The sequence below is a fragment of the Micropterus salmoides genome, unplaced genomic scaffold, assembly GCF_014851395.1.
Source record: "Micropterus salmoides isolate LMB-PRFRI ecotype aquatic unplaced genomic scaffold, ASM1485139v1 Ms_hic_scaffold_5, whole genome shotgun sequence".
Lineage (NCBI taxonomy): Eukaryota > Metazoa > Chordata > Actinopteri > Centrarchiformes > Centrarchidae > Micropterus > Micropterus salmoides.
This window is the reverse complement of record NW_024044237.1, coordinates 9195503-9213477: the sequence shown is the minus strand read 5'-3', so window position 1 is coordinate 9213477 and position 17975 is coordinate 9195503. Positions and strand designations below refer to the sequence as shown.

Below are 17975 nucleotides of genomic sequence, written 5' to 3'. Positions count from 1 at the left end.
TCCGCCGCACCCTTTTCCTTTATTATTTTCCTTCCTAAATTTGTGCTACCTCGAGTTTGCAGATATTTAATGAGAGGCCACTTCGGACATAGTTCGTCAACACATGTATCGAGAGGTAACTTACAATTAAATTTTTCTTCTACAAGCTCCCAGTTCCTTTGAACGGACCCGAAAATTCACCTAGTTCCTTTCCAGGATTTGCGGCCCATCTAAGATCGCCTTTCAAGGGCTTTTTGTCCAGATCTGCGGCGTCCTAATCCTTATTTTTCCTTTTTCCTTAACCTTATATTTTCTTCCTTATCCTTATTAATTTGTATTCAAGCCGAATGACCCTGGCCAGGGTTACACTCTCTCTCTTTTTCCCTTACTCCAATTTACCTATTCCTTAAAGCCTAGTTTCACGCGACAGTAATTTCCATCCCACATGACTTACGGTTATAAGAATCTGAGGGCCCATATTCTTAATCTTTGCAAAGTTATGAAACCTCACTTCCCGTTACTCCTAGGCTGTTCCTTTTTCTTCCTTTTATATCTATCTATCTGTCTTCATTACATTCACACACACACAACCTTTTTGCGTTATCCACAACGCACACACAATTTAGAACGGAGTCTTCTCACACATCCACCCGCAAGCATTCACACGGGATCGAACCGGTGTACCCTTTAACGCACACACAGACACACGAACTGACCAGCGCCCACAGTTTATGAGAAAACTCACCATATACGCCAGCGTCTGGAGCGGGAGTCAGCTCGACGGTGCCTGTGATGGAACGATGAATTCAGGCACAACACGGTCCCTTCGTGGTCGCCAATTTCTGTGGTGTCCGAACGATAATGCTGCGATGATGTGTTGAGAAGAAATCCGCTTGACACTGTTCTTGATTATAAAAGTTTATTACATCAAAGAATTCAGCATCAATTACAAGCTCTGCAGCAGCTTGGAGAGTGACCCAGCCCGATGACCACTCTGTCTCTCTGTACATCGAACACAGCTTATATAGGACATGTTTAGGTCTCTGCTAAAAACCATATAAGGGCACAGTGCTGTAAAATAAGTGTAACCATCTATTAGACACCACAGAAGGGTACAGTCCCTTCATACACACTAATCTCTTTATACACACTAATCTCTTTATACCTAATTTCTACTTCCCCTAACACTGCACCCATCAATCATTACTTCCCCATAAGGGTTCACTGTCCCTCTCACCAGCTGCAGAGCATTATGTTAAACTGTAATGGCCGGATACACGTAATGGCCAGATGCACATATGTTATACACCACACTTCACAGCGCGTTACTGGTGAACAACCTGGTCGTGTTTGAGAGTGATGTGCTCATGTGTGTTTCTCTGTCTGCAGAATCCGGACCTGATGTGGCCCATTCTGCCTTCAGAACTGCCAAACTGCTGCGTTTACATGTGTTTATTTCTCTGTTCCTCTCTCTGTGCTGGAGTTCTTTAAGAACTTGTGGCTTGATCCAGATCATTATTAAATTGGTTGAATTTTAATAAGAGTGTGTTTATTCATATAGTGTATCAAGCTTATTACTTCAATATATTTACTGCAAATCTGATATTAATATTTTACTCATGGATAGGGACATTAGGCTACTGTATGAATGCGCACTTCAGAGATAATGATAGTAATTATATAAGCCTTTATATGGCTGGTGTGGTTATATACTTGGGAAAGATTGTGAAAATGGAAGGATTTAGGCGGAGTAGTGGATTGCATATAGACAACATATTTCTGTGGTTTTTACATGGTTTGAATTTGGTTGTGGGTCCAGGGGGGTTTATATAATGATGATATACAGTAATCAAGAGGTGAATTTGTGCATTATACTTTGTCAAATAAAGCAAGCCAGGCAGCCTTCCGTGTTTGAGAACGGTCCTGTTTTTTAATCGCCCCCTAGAGGGCTGCAGTGCCACAATAACCAGCCTAGTTCAAATGAACGAAATGACTCAAAAAAAGATTTGTTCATCTTAATGAACGAGATTTGAATGAACGAGTCTGTCAAAAGACTCGAACTTGCCATCACTGCAATTTTGCTGGGTACAATTCAGAAGTCGCGGGCAAGCCCTGAAGCTGTGAGCAATGCGCGCGCTCTCTCTCTCTCTTCTCGTGCTCTCTCTAAACCCATGCAGGCTGAGTAATGGTGCGGGGGTTACGTGAACTTCAAACAAAAGAATATACATATAAAAATGGACGTAGAGTCCGTTACGTCACCCGTTGGTTTCTGAAGAGCCGTTTTGAAGCTCAAAATTGGCAGAGCTGGCCAGCGCCATCTTGGCAGCGCGTCACTTCCAGATAACCAAAAAAGGGCAAAGAGTAGGTGGAGCTGAGGTGACGTGTTGCTGAAACCACTCCCACCTAGCTTGACGTGACCGAGTTAGCTCATGCTAAGGAGCTACTGCTACCTGTACTGTGGCGGTTGGAACCTGCGGCCGTGTTGTTACCAGTTTACCGACATTAGCAGCTACAGTCAAGGTAAGACACCGGAAAATATTAAAATAACTCACACATCTGTTATTGACATTATACTTAACAAGGTTTTAAATTCTTTTAATATATAATATTAAGGTATAATATATAGGTAACGTTAACGTTGCACCACTAAAGTTAGATTTTGTTGAGACCAACGTTAACAGCTAATGTTAACTATGAATCAGTTATTAATTACCTTAAGTTTACTTAACATTACAGCTCAAACGAACAGTTTCAAGCAAATCAATTACATACCGTTGGTTATGAGTCGTTTATTTGGACGTCACCTCAGTATGTTACTTGTAATAAATGTAATAAGCTAGTGGTAGAGTCCTCAGTTACATGATGGAAGCTTCTTGCAAAACGTTAGCAATGGCTGCTATCACGTTAATTAGTTCCTCACACCACTATTTTGAGTAACGTTGCTGCTGTCGGCAGGGCTGTGTGGGATTATTGCCTGGAATAGGACACTTGTGAGAGAAAGGTACTTTTTATATTTGTCACAAGATTCTTGTTGAGGTTCTGATGCCTCCACATCTGCTACTCAAAGCTTAAACTTTGAGTCTAAAATAACGTTGCTAGTCTTGGCTACTGGACATTTGACAGCTGATATAAAATCTTAAAAGGACAACACAAAAACATTTAAAGACTGTCTCCCTTGTTCCATTTTCTCCCACGTATGTGACATAATAGTGCTGTCAACATTAAAACACTGAGGCATCTTTTAGAGGACCGTCTCAAAAAATTAGAATACTGTGGAAAAGTTCATTTTGAGCATCAGAACCAGACTGAGAGATTAAAGGCTTCAGAAACCTTTGCAGGTGTTTTGAGTTAATTAGCTGATTAGAGAGCTCTTCTCCAGTTGATGTGTCTGTATAATTTATAATGTAGAAATGTATTTTTATTCTAAAATGTTTATACATTTTGAGATACTGGAGTTTTTATTTCCATGAGCTGTAAACCGTAATCATCAAGATGAAAGCAAAAAGATTTTGAAATGCTTCGCTTTGTGTAATGAATCCAGAATATATCAAAGATTCACTTTTTGAATTAAATTACGTTAGAAAATTAACTTCACCACAATATTCTATTTATTAAAGAATCATCTGTATTTACTTTATATTTTTTATCACTTGAAGAATTTATTACACATCCGATGTCCCACCTGGTGCCAGAGAGCTGCAGAGACCTGGAGTCCTCATTGTGCTGATGGGGTGGACTGATGTGGAAAGGTCTTCTCTCCTTCTGTTTACTTTGACTTTTAAATATTGTCCATATTTGTATCATAGATCCATTTAAAAAAGATTTATGGTTCACTTGTAATAAATTCTATATATATTAGCACTCCCTGTCTTTACTACTAACTGAAAATCTAATCGTATACCACAGATAAAACATGAAACATTAAAACTGAACTGAACATCAGTCTAGGATAAGTTGAAAAGTGAAAATACTCCCAAACATGTTTCACATGAAATGTTGAAAAGTAATTATGTAGTGTATTTCTGTGTGTGCAGGAGTTTTTTTTTTCATTTCTACCTTATAGTTTAAGATAAATAAGGAGCCATACACCCAGTACCCATATACTGTATAACAGAGCCTGAAGTTTCTGAAGAGTGCCTTGTTTGCTGCTCTGATATAAGTCTAGTTTAAACTCAGTATAATGTGGGCACATCCAAACCATCCTGTGGGTAAGTGCTGAAACAGAATAATCTGCACTGAGTAATTATGAATCCCACTAGGTGGTTTTTATTGTGACCTTGCAAACTCTGAGGTCTCAGAGCAGATCGAATACACATGTAGGAAATAGGTGAGTCTATACACTGTAAACCACACAAGAGCTTCTAAGAGGTCACAATAAATGACACCTCCTACAGGGCTTCAAAACTATTCAGTGCGCAGATAAGTCTTTGTTTTTCACAACAGAGTAACTTCTCAGTCAATGTCACATTTGTCTCTTAAAGAAATGTCAAAATAAAACAGTATATAACATCAACCTTTTAATTTTTTACTTTCTACTAACATATAAGCAAAATGTTAGCCTATAAATAATATACTTAATATTTTCATTTACAGCTGTTAACTATAATATTGTTAAGTTTAGATCACACTATTTAAAAACTGATGATGAATGAAGAATGATTTTATTATGTATATTTAGTCTGATACACTTCATAACAAAGTATTCCTAAAACAAAAGCAATAGTTTAATAAATTAAACTCTTGTCTTGCATTCATGAAAACATCAATATTAAAAGGCTACAAATGTAAAAGTAGTTTTGTATGACTTGAAATGTGTTGAGTTATTATAATGATAGAATCTGTTGATAAAAACCCAGTGTCATAATTTCACGTCAGTAGTGTTCAGGTGTTGTGCGTAAAAAGAAAAGCAGGAGCTGAAGAGCTGTAAGCTGGAGCTGTTCTCTCCTGAAGAGCTGGACACAGCAAATCACATCTGGAGGGTTCTGCAATCAGCTCCTCTGGCACCTGTAAAGACAACAATGGGTAGACAGTTAAGCAGCTTCTTCCAGAGAGCCATAAAACTACTGAACTCTGAGATCGTCTCAGCATGATAACCTCTCTGGCATGTGGCAGTAATTAGGGGTGGCAATGTGAAATACACCGTTTACTAATATGTGCAATATCCGTTTTTCTGCTGGACACTGTGCAATAATAACTACTCAAGTCAGATCTTATTGAACGTTTATTGTAAGGATCTTATTTTATATTTCTTATTGAACTGTACTACCTTTTTAGGCAAATTCTAATACACCAAATAAACTCAGTGGCGGCTCTCACACACCTAATTTCTCACCTTAACTAAACCATTGCCCTAGTTAGAGCCCAACTACGTGTCTGCAGGCATGAGCCTTTACTTAACGTTACATATCTGACTAATTAGCGTAACGAGCTAACGTTAAACTAACAAGCTAAATGCCGACAGCGATACCTGTTAAATGTTAACAAATAAATAAAATACAGAAATTTCACTCACCAAGTAGAACAAAGATTTTCTGGAGGTTCTCTCTCCAATGAACTGCACAGCCTGACATTATTCATCCAGTATCTGCATGTAGAAATGTCCAAAAGGCTCCAACAGGCTGAGCCTCTGAGCTCTGTGTAGCTGAGTGAGGCTAACAGATGGGGGACCGAGTGCTAGCAGTGGCAGCGGCTAATGGCGCCTGTCAATCAAAGCGGCCACGCCCCTAATAATGCAGAACTTTAAGGCTTAATATAATTTAAACAGGTGAGTTATAAAAAAAATTCACCCCCCTCACAGTTGTCACGAAGGGCAAAATTAGCGACATGCACTAAAACCATTTTTTGAACCAGGCTGTAAACATGTTTTGTTCTGCTGTAAAGTTGGGCATTTTAACATGGGGGTCAAAGGAGATTGACTTCCTTCTGCAGCCAGCCTCAAGTGGCCACTCGATGAATTGCAGTTTCTGATACTTCTGTATTGGTATCGGAAGTGAGAGCCAGAGTTTGCCTCCTGATCGTGACAGATTCTTATTTAGAGCTATACATTCTGAAAGTTGTTCCTTTTTTGAATCACAGATGCTCAAAGTAGGCTCTTTTAATGCATTTTTCTGCGTGTTAATTTACCGCTCTCCTGGTCCTGCAGGCATCTTTCTTACTGATTTTACTGACTTTTTATCGTCATACAGGTCCTAATTATTCGGGACTTTAGCCTGCATAGTGATGATATCACATGTAACACACCTGCATATCTCGCACAGACTCTTTTCATTTTACTCAGCATGTTACTGGACCCACATACATTAAGGGTCACACCCAGGACCTTGTCTGCACTTGGTCTTGATATAGTAAATGCACGTGTGGAAGATGTTCATGTGAGTGATCATAGCTGTGTGTTCTTTTTGACAATAACTTTCCTCTGGATCCTCCGACCCTGAGAATTAGGGCCCAAAGGCGGATTATTAATCATGATGCTGCTGGGAGGTTCTCTGCCTTGTTGACCCATGTTCACTGATAGGATGCAGTGATTCAGATGGTTTTATCTAACACATTCTCATCTCAGTGCATCATAACTGACACTTTTAGACAGCGTGACAAAGCGTAAGGATTTTACGCTAAAGGTACCCTTCAGCATCTGTATGAAACGCCCCCGTCTGCTACATTGCAGCTAGCTGCGGCTAGCTAACTAGCACTTCCGGTCTGTACCGGACGCCCTGAGATGGGGTTTTATCCAGTCTTTTAATAATCAGTGTTTAGCTATTTTAGATAAAGTGGCATCAGTGAAATCATGCATTGTCTCCCTTAAAAAACTTGGATTGATGAAACAGTCCAGAGTTTTAGGAGAAACTGTTTAACGTTTATGGAAATCTTTTAAAGTTGAGGTTCATAGACTTCATCTGAGAGAACGAGATGCTGGGAAATGCGAGAACTTGCTTCTTTTCTCGACTTATATCCTTTAATAAGCACAATCCTAAATCCTGTTTGATACCATTAATGCAATAGTTTCTCCTTCTGCCCCTCAAGCAACTGTGTTCTCTAAATTGGACTGTAATGAATTCGTTAACTTCTTTGTAAATAAGATCAGAGATGTCAGAGTAAAAATCTTACCATCACTTTCTCAGAACTCTGCATGTGACCTGTCTCCCACTCATTCTTGGTCCTCTTTTAAACCTGTGACATTACATGATATCACCTCTCAGCTACCTACATTGAAACCCTCATCTTGTCCTATGGATGTTCTCCCTACTGTGCTATTTGTAGTGTTTGACTCTATTGGCCCCTATATTGGGGAGATCCTTAATACTTAACTGGTGGTGTTCCTATTTTTTTTTAAACATGCTGCTGTTAAGCCTCTACTTCAGAAGCCCAGTTTGGATCCATTACTACCCAGGAGCTACAGGCCAAAACTTCCATTCATGTCAAAAAGTCTAGAAAAAGTTGTAGCAGAGCAACTCACCCTTTTCCTTGAGAATCACAAGCTGTTTTGACAAATTCCAGTCTGGAAACTGCATTACTTAAAGTTTCTAGTGACATTCTGATGTCAGCTGACTCTAAGGAATGCAGTTTTGGTCCTATTGGACCTTTCATCTGCTTTTGATACTGCTGATCATAATATTATGATAAATAGGCTCCATGATCTGGTTGGGATGTCTGGATCTGGACTGTTTTTATCTTACCTTTCTGTTAGAAGTTTTAGTGTTTATGTAAATCATGTTTGAAACTGCAGGGTTGTCGTGCAGGGTACCTCAGGGTTCTGTCTTGGGACCCATTCTGTTCCTTTTGTATATATTTCCTCTAGGACAGATAATTATTCAATTCAGTGACATATCTTACCACCTGTATGCGGATGACATTCAACTACTGCTTGTTTAAGGAAACTGAGTTCCACAAGTTGTCTTCTTTAATTAACTGCTTGACCAGTATCAAACAGTGGTTATATGAAAACTTCTTGCTTCTGAACTGCAACTGAGATAACAGAAACACAAATTATCGCCTCTGAAAGTAGCATCCCTCAGATAAAGCAGCATATTGGTGACGTCTATCCAGCCGAGCCTCAGGAGCTTAGGTTTTGTTTTTGATTCAGCGATGTCCTTGGAGTACCACTCTAAACAACTAATCAGAAACTGTTTCTTCCAAATGAGGAATATTTCCAAACTAAGAACACTGCTGTCAAACGGTGAGTTGGAGATTATCATTCATGCTTTTATTTTCTCTCGTTTAGATTACTGTAACAGTCTTTTACTTGTTTGAGCAAGAAGGAGCTTTACCGTCTCCAGGCTGTTCAGAACTCTGCTGCAAGGCTTTTAACTAACATTAACAAAAGAGCGCACATCACACCTGTTTTAGCATCATAATGTTAAGGCTAATTCCTAACTGTAGGGGTAGACTAAATATTTGAAGCAAAGTGAAATGCAATTCAACAGCATCACAAACCACATCCTCCAAAATGTTCAGGAAGTTATTTAAACACCTCTTTAAACTCTGTCAACAAAAACCAAGCAATATAACCTTTGGAGTGTATTGTCAATTGGTTTTGTTAAACCCTACTTGCTGAAGATATATCAGTCATTTGCTGTATTTAAGTAGTTACTTTAATTAAAAAATGATTACACCTTTATTTTACCAGGCATGTTAATTAATTTGAATAATTACTTGCACCATTGTTACTTTATGCTTCTCATGAATTTATTTTAAAAAGAAAAACACAGAACGTAAAGTCATACCAAGTTGTGGAAGCTAAGATTATCTGAAGGGTGCAAAACAACAAATATTTTTAGTTTTCAATGTACTGATGTTTTCACTTTTTAAATATGTGATTATATTTTAAAAATGTCATTACTGATTGCCTTATGTGCTTTTATCTGCTGTGGAAACCAGGAAAGAAAGATCTTGTAGATATGGCAGAATTATCAGCCTCAAAATATTTGCTTTTACTGTGTAATACTTGACTAAACATTGCAATCACACCTTCAGAAATTCTACTTTTGCAACCAAAGCTTTATTGCACACCACATGTCGAAAGCTTCAAAATAATGACATTATGCTTGCCCACATCATGTTCAGTGATGCTAGCATGTTCTAGTGCTCACAACTGAGGGTGCTGCCACTTTTATGACAAAAAATATTTTGCTGGTGACTATTACGGTTACCACAACTGGATAGCATACAAAAATAAATTGTCAGGCTACTATCATAGTCCACTGAATGACAGTAGGCCTAGTAGAGTGTAGTTGTAGTACAGATGAGTACAGGGCTGTAGGAACTACATCTACTATCTTGCAGCACAAATTTCTGAACTATGTGGGTTGTTCTTTGCTTTGTGTGGACCCTGTGGTACAAGTTATTCATGTTTATCATATCCCTGTACACAGATCATCACTTTAACCTCTTGAGTTTTACATTATGGTAACTAAACTACTAGAGTAGTAGTACTACTACTAAAGTACTAAATGAGCTATCTTCCTTATTTTGATGCATTCTGTGTGCTAAGCATGTAAGCTGCATGGCCACAGGAGCAATTTTAAAAACAGCTCTCCATTGTAAAATCTTTAAAATATACAAAATAATTTAAACAATCTATTAAATTATTATATCCTTATAATCATTTGTGCTATCTTAAATATGAAAACATTTAACTCAGCCTCAAAATGCTTATCTGTCACAATCTCTGTTTTAGTATCAAAAAACCTGACCGGACTTCAGAGATAAGAAACATCATTAAGGCAGCCACTTGTGATGTTGCCTTGTAACTGCTGTAGACTCCTGCCCAACAGTCACAGTTTTTGTAAGGCACAAGCATACGTGTTTAACAGCCACTTTGTGTTTGAGTTTGATATGTTATCCATACATTTGCAAGCTGGTTAGAGTTCTCTAGTAATGTTGTAATGACAGAAGTCCAGTAGCAGCTGCCTCGAAAAAAAGGTATTGTTGCAATAAACAAACCATGAGGAGGATCTGTCAGTGAGAGACCCAAATGTCTCATACATAGTCCCACGTACACATCTTCAATGTAAACAGCTTTAACATGTGCAGACGCCTCCACAATCTTCTTGGGTAAATCCAGTGAGAACACATAGCCCATTCCCAGAGCATATGATGGGTACGTAGACTCAGGGAAGGCAGAAACAGGCAGGAACCACTTTGAGGTACTGTCTCTAAGAACATAAACACCCCTTAACACCTGTCCTGTCATGTAGAGATGTCGGGGTGCTTTCAAAAGCATGTTAACGAGGTTGTGGATATTAAGGAACATGTCCGAGTCGACCTTCATGGCGTAGGAGGTGTTCGGACAATGGGAGCTGAGCCATTCAAACATTACCATGGTTTTAATGGTGAGGTTTCTGTAGCTGTCCAAGAAGTCACTTTGGAGAATATCATGATGCCTCTGGCTTTCTTTTAATATCTACAGAGAAAGAGATAGGAGCGTTTAAAGCAGTAGTTGTGTAATTAGTAATCAGTAATTGTGCTTTTTACCAGCTAGTGAATGTAAGTCAAATATTCACTCTACATTTACCTCTTCAGTACAGCTGGTCACCACTGTACTGTAAATGCTACACTGTGTTCACTGTCTAGTGGGTAACGTTTTGTACCATTTATTACTGGGCAGGTAGCATAACATGAGTTTATCTGAGATTATTTTGCTGCAAACAGCTGCTACAAACAGGATTGATGAGAGCTGTGAGGCTGACCCAAAGTCACTGGCTGGGAAAAGAAATGTGAGACACTAAAAAGCTCTGTGAAAAAAAATGGGGAAGTGCAAGGTTTGGGGATAATTTGTTACTAGGCGTGACGCATTTCACATCATTGTTTGATCCATGATAAAAAAAATATTATCTTACCAATAATCTCTCTGTTGTGCATTTTGTTTGGCTGCAGCTATAACCTGGCTTCTCAACCTTCTTTACTGTCTCTGCTCTGATTACTTTGTGAGTTTTATGTTCTCATGTAGCTTATTCATGTTGGCCTGTTCATTTTGCAAACAACAAGAACAGAAATGCGCTTGGATACCCCCTCCATTGAACTTCTGGAATGTTTTCACCCTCATGTTATAATGTGAAGTTTTTTGATTGAAAGGTATAGTGAAAGAAAACTGAGTCAACTCACTTCCTCCTCTAGGGGCTTTTTCTCATGCTCCTCTTTGGACAGTCCAAGCAGGAAGTAATGGCTAATCACTTGACCCAGCACTCTGATTTCTTTGCCCCACGTGCTGCGGATTATGTCACGGGCCTCTCTGTTGTGGGGTGCGACTGGGATCATTAGAACCAAGAATGGGCTCTCCTGCTGACATCTGTTGGGTTCATCCAATATGAAATGGTACTGGTGTGGGTATGGCACGAAGTACTCAGATTGGGAAAGGTCAGCTGGGGAGATCTGTGCAAGCAGAGACGGTTGATGATTTTTGAGAGATGCAACTCAATAGCACAGGTTATCTTTGTGTTATTCTCGTTTACCAACACGTTCTCACTCCCAAGTCGTCACATCAAAACGCTTGGTCAAGATAACTTAGCGGTTAGTCTTGTATATCGCTCGCAGTTTGGCTAGGTTTAGGCACCAAAATTACTTGGTTAGATAAGGGAAAAGATCATGGTTTGGGTTAAAATAAGTAAGTCGGTGAAGTAAGTGACGTAAATTATGTAGTTACATAACTTATGTACTTTATTTAGCTTAACTTATTAAAAAAAAATAGTTTCACACAGGAAACAAGCAATGGTCTCCGTGAGAGGTGTTTGTTTGAACCACCCATCCATCCGCGCGCAGGAGATACTATGTGTTAAGTTGGCAAGTTATAGGTAACGCAGGGAGGGGAATAACAGCAAGCTTATCAGACGTTTCTTAAAAATAAACATTGTTCACGAGTCCAGCACCTCCAGTCTGAGTCGAGTCTGAAGTCTTTTGAGGACGAGTCTCAAGTAAGTAACTTTGTGCGCAACTAAAGTCATACTCGAGTCTGAGTCTCTAACTCGAGTCCCCATCTCTGGCCTACAGTGGTCCAAGATAACTGCCAAGCATTATCACCCAAAACATTAAGCTCAAAATCAGGTGCATTGTCAAGTAAGTTGATTTCTCACCTCCTAACTTCTCAGAGGTGAATTTAGGGATGAAATAGCATACAGAAATTGTAAACAAAAAACAAAACATTAGTCTAGTTGGCCTCTTTCTGTGCTGCTTTCCACTCCTTGTTTGAATGCAAAAGTGAATGCTACAAAAGATGACAAGATGACAAGGTCACAGGACTTAGAAGTGCAACAGCAGGTGGAAAGCCAACAGAACAGCCTATTAACCCAGTGCCATCACATGGAGATGGCACTGGCACTCAAAATAAGTTACTAACTGTAATTTTGTCTTATTTGAAATAAAGAAACATGATATTTATTTGTTAACTCAGTAGACACACATATACAGCACGCATGGTGTATTTCTTCTTCTAATTAGCTAATTGTAAATTTCATTTTCCAGGCTGAATGTTAAACAGTCTTGGTTAAAAACAACATGATGAAAGAAAGAACAGTGATGTGTTACTACAGATCTCTCATCTAAATTACTTTTCTTATCAGATAAACAGAGAGAGCTACAGTACAGATGCATTATCCCCTTTTCTTTTGCCTCTTTCATTTTGATACAGTAGCTTCCTTTCTTTCAAGACAACACTGACACAGAAGCCAGCAAACATACTTACAATGCTAACTGAAGGAGTCACATTGTTGTGTGATTGGTTTGGCAATAACTTTATCGTCCACACATTCAAAGGCCATGATACCTGGGGGCTTGAATTGTAGAAAATTAACGCTGAAGTTCCCATCACGAGGAATAGCATCAAAAAGCACACCCATCGTCTAGCTCTTGTCCATGGAGTCTTTTTACTGCCAAGACAAAAGTGAAAATGGACATCTTTAATGCCTCTTAACTGCATCAGAAGCACTTTACTCTCCATTACTGGATTGGAATCAGGAAGCACTTTGCTAATATTGCCTCATCCTTGCCCAGTCATGTAGGCATTTCGCATTATCTGTGTATAACTGTTTAGAGCAAAGGAAGGAGTCTCTATTAAGCTCTGTATCCATCAGAAACCTCCACAACCACAAACTGCACTAGAATTACTGCAAGTACCAAAACATTTCGAGAAAAGTGGGATGCGTTTTTTAACATATTTATGTGTTGCCTATTTTAATGAACATTATTCTCTATAGACTATTCTATACACTATGTAGCCTTCATTGTACACACAGCAATCAACAGAATCAAGATGGTCCAAAACCAGATCACAGACAGACTGAAAGTGTTTATGTCTAGATATAGATCAAGCACTTCTCATCATTTTCCTGTCACATGACCTTTGCTAGCGTGCATACTGAGTTTGGGAGGACTGGTGTCTGATTTGGATCTGTGGTGTGCAGCCAAGTATTTACTTTTTATCGCCTGAAAATGATGCTCGTGTGGAATAAATAAATATGTCAAAAGAAATATCAATGTATAGATTTAGCTCAAATATACTGGCTAAATATCTCAATGTACCAATTTTTTCACTTTTTAAATATGTGATTATATTTTTTAAAATGATTACTGATTGTCTTATGTGCTTTTCTCTGCTGTGGGAACCAGGGAAGTACCATTTTGTTGATATGGCAGAATTATCAGCCACAAAATATTTGCCTTTCCTGTTTAAGACTTGACTAAAGTTTACAGTAACATAGTCAGAAATTATGGTCTTGTACCCTTTAATGAGCAACTGAAGCTTTACTGCACATCATGTGTGGTTTGTTGTTCAAAATAATGACATTATACCTGCTCACACCATTTTCAGTGATGCTAGCATGTTCTTGTGCTTACAACTGAGGGTGCTACCACAGTAGACAAAAGTTATTTAGCTGGTGAATATTATGGTTACAACTAGTCTGGTCAGCTAACAAAACTGAAGCTGCAGGCTACTATGATAGTCCACTGAATGATAGCAGACCTAGTAGGGTGCAGTTGTAGTGGAGGATCTGTTTGTGTCTTTAAGTTCACCCATTTATGTAGTGCTCTCTTCCGTTTAATAGTGAAATTTCCGTGGTGAAAGTTAGTCATGCACCCATCAAATCCGTGTGTTTTCTTCACACTATCATAGTTACTTTTAAAATAAAATATTGAGAAACCAGGAAAGAACTATTAAGTTGATATTACAGCATATCAGCCTCCTCCTTAATACTTGACTAAACATTACAGTCCCATAGACAGAAATGACATTTGTACACTGCTAATCAAGCCCTTAACTCTAATGTTTGTGCGGAGTGCAGTCTCTACTGCAATTAATCGGACTCATCTATTCTTATAAAAGCCAGACATACAGTATTTCTTAAAACCACACTGTGTCTTGGAGTTTCGTATTCCTTTAACGTCAATACATTTTAAATAAACTGAAATAAAATCTAGACTTACCATTTAGGAAGAGAGTTCTCCAGCATTTTGGAAGGGACGAGAAGAATTTCACAGCAGAGGGCCATAGCAAGCCTACAGACAGACTACAGCTAAGAACGAGGATGTTGAACGAGGAGTGTTCTCTCCGTCTGTCAGTGAGTGCCGTTGTGGTTTGAGGTGGAGTGTTACAGATGAGCAGACCAGTTCTTATTTCCGAGCAGACACAACAGCACACCGCTTTGAAAGTATGTGACAGTTGTACAAAATTCAAATATGGATGCCAGTATTCTTTCTGTTTAAACTCTTTCTCCCGTATAGATTGTATTATTATTATTTATATTATGTGTGTGGGGTTGTGTGTGTGATGTTGCAGCCTTGCAAAGTGAAGCGATGTGGTTCCTTAAAAAAAAAAATATATATTTTATAGTTTCTCTATCACTATCACTATCACTATCAACGTGCATTCTTCTGGGGGAAATACAGAGCATGCGCCTTTGTGAAAAAACTCTGCCTGCACTGCCGAACATGCCCCTTTTATGCGAACGTGCACATCTAATCAACATCTTATTCACCATTGTAGTATTGTTTAACACAAGTGTAGGCGGTCAGAGTTTGTCAACTCTGAGTAGGTTGAATTCCCTTCGTAGTACAGGTCACAGGTCTCTGGACCAGCTCTGTTCTCTTTTATTAATAAATTAATCAAGACAACGGTTTGCTGTAACTCAATTATTTTCTCAATCCCTCACCAGCAATATATAATTTCCACAACACTTTTCATTTCAATTCCATTTTAATTATATAGCTCCAATTCATAACCAAAGTCATCTCATCTCTAGTGAGCTGAAATGGAAACCGACACAACAAAGACAGTAAACTGCTGTAAACTCAGGTAAACTCCCACTGCAACATTACAGTAATATTTTTATCAGCTTTATATTGAACTAATCCTTGCCCATTACATGATAAGGTTACACTGACTGCATTTAACCGGCAAATTTTCAACAACAATTATTTGTGTCATCGGAGAGGCTCAGCAATGTCAGCTTTGCTAAATTTATTGGGTGGTAACGAGAACAGTTAGTGAGCCATCCATCCATCAACCGCTATATGGGGTTGACCAGGAATAGTCGAAGATTCGATCCTTTGATGGGCGGAGCCTGATTCGACTGTCAATCTCACAGTCAAAGCTTCGCAGCAGTGTTATTAAATAACGATCATACCATTTTGGTGATATGGGGGTGCTCAATGTCTGACTTTACATAGAACTACCTGTTTTCTCCCAATAAGTTAACATACACCCAATTACGATATTGCGGGAAACTCGGATCATTTATCACCATTGATGAACACAAAGAATATTATGTAATTTTTTACTTGAAATAGACCCGCAAGGAACCGCCACGTGCATGCAGTTGTCGCACGACAAAAAACTTTGCACAAGATGGTGAATGGCAGGCGAGCAGAGAGAAAAGGGTTAACAAGAAGCCTCAGTTTAGCTGTAAATGTGCAGTGTAAGTTGATTAGTACACTGATTATTTGGAGACTGCAGCTCTGCAGCTTTTCAAGATTAAAGTGGAGCTACCATGTGCAACCCCCCCTCACAATCCTCGTGCACAAACACACATGATTCGACTATCAGTCGAATATTGGCAAGACTTCACAATTCTGATTCGACTATGCAAATCCTTAGTCGGGGACAGCCGGATACAGGATAGTAATCTAACTAACTTGAGCCAATTAAAACACAAAATCACAATATATTTCACATGTTTTGAGGTAATGTTAGCTTACCTGTTCAATGGGATGAAATCCAAATCTGGTCGGTTTTTATATCCTAAACAAAGTGGAGGTCTCTCCATGACTCAAACACCTTTCTGATCTTGACCATTTTTTCAACCAACTTCGGTCTGATTCTCCGGCCTTTCTGTGTGGAGTTTGCATGTTCTCCCCGTGTCTGCGTGGGTTCTCTCCGGGTGCTCCGGCTTCCTTCCTTCCGCCATCCAAAGACATGCAGGCTAGGTTAATTGGTGACCTTTGGTGTGGATGTGAGTGTAAGTGGTTGTTTGTCTATGTGTGGCCCTGCGATGGACTGGCGACCTGTCCAGGACAGACCTTTCGCCCGATGTCAGCTGTACGCAGGTTGTACAGCTGTAAGCGGTTGCCGATGGATGAATGGAGTTTGTGTTGTGCTGGGAGTTTTTTGGTGTTAGCTTCTATTTGGACTTTGACTGCTTGTATTGTGAGATTCTGAGTTCTGTTGAAATAAACCTGCAAACTAAACCTGCTAGTGTCCTTCATTTGGGTCCTCAACCTTCCTTTTGCCTGCACTCGTATCCTGACACTTACTAAAAGATAAAAGCTGATCATTAAACAAAGTCCATTGAAAATAGGGTAAAAACACACTATGCATGTTTAATGAGTCACACTTCTTGCGAAAGTGTTTCACAATAACATAATTTCTGCAAGGAAAGGGTGTATGTATACTGAATGGGTGGAGGGCTTTAAATGTAAAACAGGAAGTGTTGAGTTTGTAGAAGCAGAACCAACTGTGAGTTAACAAATTGGGGCAAATGAAAAAACAGGGAAGTTTCTTACATAATTATGTACATTTTATTGGCCATTTTCTTTCATGTAAACAAGTGTAGTAAAGAACTACATCATTCTCCCGCTGCAGTGCAGTTGAATTAGACTAAATTATGAAAATTGTCTACTACTCAAGAAATCAGAATTTAAAACATGTTTTTACAAACATAACTGAAGTGAGTAAACATAATTAACTGTCTGGTATTAGTCTGTGTATTCTGGTTCTAGGAGTTTCCAGTCCTCTGTTGTGAATATTGGTGGGGTTCCACATTGGAATTTTTGTAGGGAATTTTCTTATTCCTGTGATTAAACCCACTTTAAATGCCCTATAAAGACAGAAAGATTTCCTTAGAGTGCAATCAGTGACATATGAGTTACGTCTATTTCCCATGATGTACTACAATAGTGTTTCTCAACGGGGTCGGTACCGTCCCCCAGTGGGCGTTCCGAGGACGATGGTGGGCGCTGGAAGCAACATTTTGGAAAGGGGGCTGCTGAGCTGCTTTTGGGGGGCGTTTGTTAGTTGGAAATTCTAAGGTGAGTTTACATCAAAGATTCACAACAATACCTAGTAGCAGAGTTGTGGACTCGAGACACATGACTTGGACACGAATCAGACTCGAGTCACAAAAATTATGACTTTAGACTCGATTTGACAAAATCAAAGAAGACTTGCAACTCAACTTTGACTTTAACACACATGACTCATGACTTCACTTGGACTTGAGCCTTTTGACTTGAGATGATTTGACACTCCCCATGCCCAACTATAAATTATGATATTAAAAACTGCGTAATGCATCAACATAACACTGTGCTCAATTAGATGTGGCTTCCTCCAGCAAGAGGGAACAATCACCGCAATCTCTTGTCTCTGGCCCTGTACGCCCCAGCAACCCACTCCCTCTCTGGTACCTTCAATGGGTTGTGTAGTAGGCCTACTACCAGCGCGCTGTGAACCGTTTGTGATCGTTCCCTCTGGCTGGATGAATTTTACGCATAAATCATGCACAACAGCTGGG

General features: G+C 39.2%; 1 protein-coding gene across 3 annotated transcripts; it reads right to left on the bottom strand.

Moving 5' to 3' along the window:
• Positions 1–8955: 8955 nt before the first annotated feature.
• LOC119889110 (beta-1,3-galactosyltransferase 2-like) lies at positions 8956–14827 on the bottom strand. 3 transcript variants are annotated; one of them, XM_038699971.1, is made up of 4 exons: positions 14392–14827; positions 12734–12836; positions 11080–11346; positions 8956–10378 (listed from the first exon to the last, which is right to left on the bottom strand). In XM_038699971.1, the coding sequence occupies exons 1-4, from the start codon at positions 14454–14456 to the stop codon at positions 9782–9784; spliced, it is 1032 nt and encodes a 343-aa protein (XP_038555899.1). In that variant the 5' UTR covers positions 14457–14827; the 3' UTR covers positions 8956–9781. The 3 variants fall into 3 exon arrangements, with proteins under 3 accessions (XP_038555899.1, XP_038555898.1, XP_038555900.1); XM_038699970.1 differs by having other exon boundaries at positions 12653–12836; positions 14392–14822; XM_038699972.1 differs by lacking the exon at positions 12734–12836 and having other exon boundaries at positions 14392–14823.
• Between the last annotated feature and the right edge of the window lie 3148 nt (positions 14828–17975).